This window comes from Convolutriloba macropyga, chromosome 15 (assembly GCF_964194025.1).
Source record: "Convolutriloba macropyga chromosome 15, txConMacr16.3, whole genome shotgun sequence".
NCBI lineage: Eukaryota > Metazoa > Xenacoelomorpha > Acoela > Convolutidae > Convolutriloba > Convolutriloba macropyga.
Genome location: NC_134482.1, coordinates 7349695 through 7358596, shown reverse-complemented (window position 1 = coordinate 7358596; position 8902 = coordinate 7349695). Strand labels below are relative to the sequence as shown.

The following is an 8902-nucleotide window of genomic DNA, read 5'->3' as shown; positions in this document are numbered from 1 at the left end:
ATTCTGGTAAATTTCCTCAGTAAGGTTCACCTGATTATAACTGGCATTACAACAATTTGTTACAAAAAACTTAATTATGGCTGCTAGTCGATAAAACTTGTTATTTATAGAGTCCGTTGACTATTGGTGTTTTTTCAAAGCGAAAATTAATCCGCTGCAGTTTTTACCTAATTTTACTCATAATGCGAACAATCAAAACTTCTCAAAAGTAATATTTTATTCACAGTTATATTTACTATCAATACAATCAATTTGTCGGAGAGCTGGTAAAAATTAAACTATCTGTTAATATCTGAATTTATGTTTAGCAGAACAAAAAATGTCTAATCTAATATTTTGCTCTAAGCTTAATTATCTCCGATTTTCGTATTTAATTTCCGTTCTATTGTTTGATCAGGTAATTATAATTTCACAAATTACACTGACAACCAGAGTTACAATGAATGCTTTTTTATGTATCGAGTTACTAAAAAAAGCAAAGTTGTTTGGCTCATATTCCCCAGTGATTCCTCCAACTTCTGGTTTCAATTCAATTGACAGACGCCCGGCAGAGGTCAAAAGATTGCCCATATTTGGCCCAGATTCGATCAAGCGAAAGTTGATGCCTACAAAATTTTACTGTACGAATTCAAAATCCAGGTTGAAAGGTCGACCTTGGGAAAAACAAATAAAATCGAATTGATTGTGTTGGTTTTATAAGTCGACCTCTCAACTAGGGTTTCAGGTGCGAAGACCCACGCAAACACTTTTTTTAAGATCATGGAAAGGTCCACAACAAGACCTGCCAGATGTTGGCAAGATCTGGCAAAAATTGTTGGCGACTTGCACAAATTGGAAACGGTTGGCGTGATTTCACAGCTTTCAGAACTACCCCATTGCTTTTGTCAAATTTAATACAGTGGATCAAAAAAAGACTCGCAACTGAAGATGTGTTTTAGGAAGGTTATAAAGTGGGATTCCAAAATCAGAAAAAAAGATACCATGAAAGCTATGACGTGAGTTGTCGCACTGGCCTCTAGTACCGCTTAAAATAAGTCTTTTAATGCGTTAGTTATCAACAAAGGCCATTTTTAGTGTTTTTTTTCTGTTAATTTTTCATTATAATTCACTCTTTGATTGGGGATTACACAGCATAACCATGGTTTAACATGGTACTTTTATTCTTGATAGCGATTATCTTTTAGCTGCAAGTAATTTCACAAAAAAGCAACAAAAAATAAAATAAATTATTACTGTTGCCGGGTCCATTAATTCCTGTGACCATGTAGTTGCCATTTGGGTCTTGAATGTAGTCCAGTCTCTCTTACACAAAGACAGTTGCACAGCGCCTTTGTTCACTGCTTCTGTAGTTGTCATCACAAGCAATGAGCAGCTTTATTATAAAAAAAACCTTCATCAGACATCGTTTATAAAAACGTATTCTTCTATCAACTCCCCCCCCCCCTAATCTCGCGAATATTTGTTCATGACACCAGGATGTTATCAGAATTCTAGTAACTGCATTCCGTAACACAAAATAACTGCGCGTGGAATTTTAGAAGCAATAAAAATGTGGATAAAAGATACGATGTTCGTGGACAAACACAAACAAACACACATACAAACACACACACACGCAAACACACAAACACACAGACACACACAAACACACACAACGACACACAAACACACACAGACACACACACATACAAACACACACACACACACACACACGCACACACACACACATACACACACAGACACAGACAGACAGACAGACAGACAGACAGACAGACAGACAGACAGACAGACAGACAGACAGACAGACAGACAGACAGACAGACAGACAGACAGACAGACAGACAGACAGACAGACAGACAGACAGACAGACAGACAGACAGACAGACAGACAGACAGACAGACAGACAGACAGACAGACAGACAGACAGACAGACAGACAGACAGACAGACAGACAGACAGACAGACAGACAGACAGACAGACAGACAGACAGACAGACAGACAGACAGACAGACAGACAGACAGACAGATAGACAGACAGACACACACACACACACACACACACAGAGAGACACAAACAACCACACATACACACACAGACACACACACACACCTACACACACACATATATATATATATATATATATATATATATATATATATATATATATATACACGAATACTCACACGTACACACATACAAACACAAACACACACACACACACACTCACAAGCACACACAGACACACACACACGCACATAGCCGGCAGATTACAGGAAAATAGCTGCGATTGACGCTCGTGACCTTCAAAGAATTGAAACAACTAAAGAAATAAGATATACAGATCGACCAGCAGACCTTTATTAGACCACTAGACTTTTCGGTTTAGATTCGGATTGTCATTTTTATGAGATAAGGAAAAAACCTATAAGGAAAGAGCTACAAAAGGAAAAAAACCCCAATAGAGCTTTTTTTCAAAAGTAATATTTGTAATCAAAAACTCAAGACTAATACTCAAGAATTAGGGCATATAAGATTGGCACTACTTAGATACACACTATTGATCATTAACTAGTAAATGTTCATAAAATTTAAAGTTCCAGAAGTGAGTTCATAAGTCATTTTTTGAGTGAAGTAAGTCACGCAATTGACCTAGAAACAGAGAAGACGTCATGCAAACAAACTTTAACTGAAAAACAGTAGAAGTCATTGAAGTCATTGAAAAAGTCATTTCCAAGAAATCAGGTCGTAAGAATCATCGATGGAATCGAATTAAAAAAAACATAGCATGAAAAGTCCTGACGTATAATTCAAAGAATTTTCCTTGACTAAACAAAAAAATAGACCTAGAACGGACTATGAGTGAATTACGAAAACCATTTCTAAAAAAAATCAGATCAAAAAACAAAAAAAAAACAGAAAATCAATGTCAAAACTCCGCTACCGAGAACAAAAAACCACTAGCGAGAAATTCAATCTGATTCGAACAAAAAACTAGGCCTAGAATAAACTATGAATGGATTGAGAAAACCGTTCAGAAAAAAATCCGATCAAAAAATTGAAAGAAAACAGGAAAAATCAAAGTGAAACTACCGCATGTGAACAAAAAACCACTCGCGAGAAAGCGAATTTTTGTTCAAACACCGTTTTCTCACTCTACTTTAAAATTAGAGCAAAACAACATCACGCCGCAAAGCACTCGCTTTTCGCTGTTTCGGCGTGATCAAAATCACTTCTCCAATTTGACTTCAAAAATCATGAAAATGTGTGAGCAGATCTTAAAAAAATGCAGCGCCGCAATAAAATTCAAATTCTTTGAATTATAAAAAAACCACGATGTCCCCAATAATAGCCGCTGTCGCTTCGCGGCTGTTAAACACAAACAAACACGCATGCTCACACACAAAGACACAGATAGACTCGTACGTACATATAAAAAATATACACGAACGGTGCGTAGACCTTGACCTGGCTGCTGCACCAAGAACAATGGGACGAGGAAACGTCTACCTGAAAACTGTTCGTTCTAGTTGGATCGTTTGCCAGATCTCCGACGTTTCTCCAAGTTAGTACCAGTCCGAAAGTAGTATTGAAGTTTATGTCACCCACTAAGCTGTTGCTACTATCAAAATCATCTGATCGTAAATTGCGATACATTACTCCGGTTTCACCATTACCAGTTGACTGACGCTTTTTTCTTGAGGAATTGTTGGAATCTGTCGAGTTCCACGTGTTCTTAAGAAATGCTACATAAAATGTCAAACAATTGGCGTCCTCGAAACCAGTAGGAGGTTCAGCATTAGGATCACAGCCCAAACTAGAGTAACCATCATTACATGCAATGAAATTTTCAACATTTTGTCCCTCAACTGTCATTTCCTTTTCCATAAGTTCCGGTGGGGAACAAGCGCCAGTGATTCCTAGAACAGTTTTATCGCCAGCTTCTGGCCCTGATGGAGCCATTTCAACATTTACAGGTACAGCAGTTGACAAGGAAGTTATCCGAGTTGTAATAAACAACAATGTATCAGGTGACGTTGTTGCAGGAGATATAGGAGTTGACGACGTTGCTGGAGTGGTATCAGTTGACGACGTTGTTGGAGTGGTATGAGTTGTTGACGTTGTTGGAATTGTATCAGTCGACGACGTTGTTGGAGTTTTATCAGTTGACGACGTTGATGGAGTGGTATCAGTTGACGACGTTGTTGGAGTTGTATCAGTCGACGACGTTGGAGTTTTATCATTTGACGACGTTGTTGGAGTTGTATCAGTTGACGACTTCGTAGCAGTTTTATCAGTTGACGACGTTGTTGGAGTTGTATCAGTTGAGGTCTTTGTCTGAATTGTATCAGTTGACAGAGTTGTTGGAGTGGCATCAGTTGATGGCATTGTTGTAGTTGTATCAGCTGAGGACGTTGTCTCAGTTGTGCCCGTTGAGGAAGTTGCTGGAGTTGTATTGGTTGACGAAGTTGCTGGAGTTGTATCAGCTGAGGATTTTGTCTTAGTTGTGCCCGTTGAGAAAGTTGTTGGAGTTGTATCCGTTGACGGCGTTGTTGGAGTTGTATCAGCTGAGGACGTCGTCTCAGTTGTGCCCGTTGAGAAAGTTGTTGGAGTTGTATCCGTTGATGACGTTGTTGGAGTTGTATCAGCTGAGGACGTGGTCTCTGTTGTTCCCCTTGAAAAAGTTGCTGGAGTTGCATCCGTTGACGACGTTGCTCGAGTTTTATCAATTGACGACGTTGTTGGAGTGGTATCAGTTGACGACGTTCTGGGAGTTTTATCAGTTGACGACGTTGTTGGAGTGGTATCAGTCAACGACGTTGTTGGAGTTTTATCATTTGACGTCATTGTAGGAGTTTTATCTGTTGACGACGTTGTTGGAGTTGTATCAGTTGAGATCTTTGTCTGAGTTGTATCAGTTGACAGAGTTGTTGAAGTGGCATCAGTTGATGACATTTTTGTAGTTGTATCAGCTGAGGATGTTGTTGGAGATGTATCGGTTGACGACGTTGTTGGAGTTGTATCTAATGACGACATCGTAGGAGTTTCATCAGTTGACGACGTTGTTGGATTGGTATCAGTCGACGACGTTGTTGGAGTTTTATCAGTTGGCGACGTTGTTGGAGTTGTATCCGTTGATGACGTTGTAAGAATTGTATCAGCTGAGGACGTTGTCTTAGTTGTGCCCGTTGAGAAAGTTGTTGGAGTTGCATCCGTTGACGACGTTGCTCGAGTTTTATCAGTTGACGACGTTGTTGGAGTGGTATCAGTTAACGACGTTGCTGGAATTTTATTAATTGACGACGTTGTTGGAGTTGTATCAGTTGACGTCATTGTAGGAGTTTTATCTGTTAACGACAGTGTTGGAGTTGATTCAGTTGAGTTCTTTGTCTGAGTTGTATCAGTTGACAGAGTTGTTGAAGTGGCATCAGTTGATGAAATTTTTGTATTTGTATCAGCTGAGGACACTGTTGGAGATGTATCGGTTGACGACGTTGTTGGAGTTGTATCCGTTGACGACATCGTAGGAGTTTCATCAGTTGACGACGTTGTTGGGGTGGTATCAGTCGACGACGTTGTTGGAGTTTTATCAGTTGGCGACGTTGTTGGAGTGGTATCCGTTGACGACGTTGTTGGAGTGGTATCAGTTGACGACGTTCTGGGAGTTTTATCAGTTGACGACGTTGTTGGAGTGGTATCAGTCAACGACGTTGTTGGAGTTTTATCATTTGACGTCATTGTAGGAGTTTTATCTGTTGACGACGTTGTTGGAGTTGTATCAGTTGAGATCTTTGTCTGAGTTGTATCAGTTGACAGAGTTGTTGAAGTGGCATCAGTTGATGACATTTTTGTAGTTGTATCAGCTGAGGATGTTGTTGGAGATGTATCGGTTGACGACGTTGTTGGAGTTGTATCTAATGACGACATCGTAGGAGTTTCATCAGTTGACGACGTTGTTGGATTGGTATCAGTCGACGACGTTGTTGGAGTTTTATCAGTTGGCGACGTTGTTGGAGTTGTATCCGTTGATGACGTTGTAAGAATTGTATCAGCTGAGGACGTTGTCTTAGTTGTGCCCGTTGAGAAAGTTGTTGGAGTTGCATCCGTTGACGACGTTGCTCGAGTTTTATCAGTTGACGACGTTGTTGGAGTGGTATCAGTTAACGACGTTGCTGGAATTTTATTAATTGACGACGTTGTTGGAGTTGTATCAGTTGACGTCATTGTAGGAGTTTTATCTGTTAACGACAGTGTTGGAGTTGATTCAGTTGAGTTCTTTGTCTGAGTTGTATCAGTTGACAGAGTTGTTGAAGTGGCATCAGTTGATGAAATTTTTGTATTTGTATCAGCTGAGGACACTGTTGGAGATGTATCGGTTGACGACGTTGTTGGAGTTGTATCCGTTGACGACATCGTAGGAGTTTCATCAGTTGACGACGTTGTTGGGGTGGTATCAGTCGACGACGTTGTTGGAGTTTTATCAGTTGGCGACGTTGTTGGAGTGGTATCCGTTGACGACGTTGTTGGAGTTGTATCTGTTGACGACATCGTAGGAGTTTCATCAGTCGACGACGTTGTTGGAGTTTTATCAGTTGACGACGTTGTTGGAACGGCATCAGTTGATGACTTTGTTGTTGTTGTATCAGCTGAGGACGTTGTCTCAGTTGTGCCCGCTGAGAAAGTTGTGGGAGCTGTATCCGTTGACGACATTGTAGGAGTTTTCTGAGTTGACGACGTTGTTGAAGTTGTATCGCTTGACGACTTTGTTGGAGTTGTATCGGTTGACAACATTGTAGGAGTTTTCTCAGTTGACGACGTTTTTGGAGCAGTATTGGTTGACGACACTGTTGAAGTAGAACTTGTTGACGATGTTGTCGTCGGCTCATTGGCTGTTGTAGAACAAAAACTATTTCTGTCTAATTCCAGCACAACCTGTCCTGTGTTTTGTTGATCCAGCTCGAACATCCATATCCCAATGGGTGAGTTTGCAAATTCTGGAAGATTGCCTTGTAGCAAGGAGACGCCGACCAATGGAGTATCTGAGCCGGGAAGCATCCATAGGTTTGCTAGAATACGTAACAAATAAAAACTGTAAAAATTTCTGCTATCCAGATTTAGACCTCGACTTATGACTTTAATGAATGTATAGGTTGGCAACAGTAACATACGCAGTCTTATAATTTCCAAACTTTTAGAACTTCATAATTAGTTTAATGAAACAGTTCTTTATTCAGTTATGGGCCTCGTCTCTGACACAAATGAAGAAACTCGCCAAATTATAACCCAGGTTGACCACCATAAAAGAAACTTACCAATCATAAAACGCCAGATATGGATTTTAGCCTCACTATATAAGTAGTGGGTAAAAGGTGCTCTCCAAGCGCATTTCAATTTTTTGAGCTATTTTTACATAGTAAAAACACCTCAAAAAATATTCATGCGCTTGATCGAGCCCCTTCTACCCACTACTCTATATATCTACTACTTGCTTATACCCCCAATTTATTCACTACTATATATTAGCTCTATATTCAATCAAAAAATCAATAAAAACCAAAACTACATTACAGATAAATTAAAAGAAGAAGAATTAGCTTCTTGAATATTATACTTATAAACATGCTCTCTGAATTGATTTTTAGTATGACCATATCTATATCTATGAAGATAAACACATAGTCTACATTTCCTATTTCCAAAACTATATAATGGTATATGTTTATAAACATTACACATACTACATGTTAGATATTGACCAGGATCAGAATAATGATATCCCAAATGTTCTATATAATCTTTCACCTTAACCATATTTTTACATATATAACAAGAATATTCTAATTCTTTACAATTATTACTACATTCTTTCCAAGACTTATTTTTACACTTATCACACTTCATTTTCATTTTCGAAAAATTATTTTTTCCAAAACTTTCCCTAAATAAATACATCATGTCTCAATCAACTACTACTAGTGTCATAAACTTCTGCGACGTCTGTAATTTATCCTTTGAATCAAATAAGGGTTTATACAGGCATCAATCATACGATCTCAAACATAAGGAACTATTTCAGAAAATGTTTGAGTCTGATGAAGAAGAAATCTTAGAGAAGGTGTATAATTCGGATGAAGATATTTATATTATTAAAACTAAGACTAAAACTAAGGATATTATTAAAACTAAGGATACTATTATAACTGAAACTGAAACTGAAACTGAAACTAAAACTGAACCATGCTGGGTTTGTGGCGATAAGTATAAAAATCAGATAGGTCTACAAACTCATATGAATAAACACATGAGAGAAAGTGTTATCTCATCTGATCCACGAAGTGGTTACACCAATCCAAGCTTTGCTAATAATTATACTATTAAATCAACTTTTAATCAAAAACAGCTATATATTACTAAGCCGGATAGTTATATTAATGATATTAATGAGCCTATAGATTACATATTAGATGGGTTTAAACCATTTAAATCATATAAATATAAAGTTACGGCCAATTGCATATATAAGAGGAGAGGAGAGGAAGAGACTAAGACAACTCTTATAAACTTTAGAACTGATGAATATATGACTAAAGATCATCGACTAGATCTAAACCAATGGCTAGATAATACTAGAGAAACATATGAGGGTTATGGCTATGATTATGAGTTTCTTGGAATAACTGACAATAAGCTAAATATAAAAAGAACTCAACCATCATTAGGATTGTATGTTGAACTACCACAAAATCTAAGAACTAGAACAAAAACTATTTTAAATATTGAAAGTAATAAATTTAATTGCTTAAGATTATGTATTACAGCCGCATTATATCGTGTGACCCATGATGCAGCTAGAGAAAATAAGTATATTAATAATCTAGTCGATGACTGGGAATATAGAGA

General features: G+C 38.1%; 1 protein-coding gene and 1 long non-coding RNA gene across 2 annotated transcripts in view; both read right to left on the bottom strand.

Annotated features, from left to right (window-relative positions):
• Window positions 1-518: 518 nt before the first annotated feature.
• On the bottom strand, window positions 519-3600 carry LOC142354258 (uncharacterized). Its single transcript, XR_012761073.1, has 3 exons — window positions 3512-3600; window positions 1234-1372; window positions 519-605 (listed from the first exon to the last, which is right to left on the bottom strand). It is a non-coding gene; the product is annotated as an uncharacterized LOC142354258 (long non-coding RNA).
• Window positions 3601-3674: 74 nt separating this feature from the next.
• Window positions 3675-8902, bottom strand: part of LOC142354575 (uncharacterized) — a 116158-nt gene continuing 110930 nt past the window's right edge. The window contains exons 2-3 of the mRNA XM_075406901.1: window positions 3784-7068; window positions 3675-3736 (exon numbers count right to left, since the gene is read on the bottom strand). Coding sequence (XP_075263016.1) covers window positions 3675-3736; window positions 3784-7068 — 3347 coding nt within the window. The remainder of the gene's footprint in view (window positions 3737-3783; window positions 7069-8902) is intronic.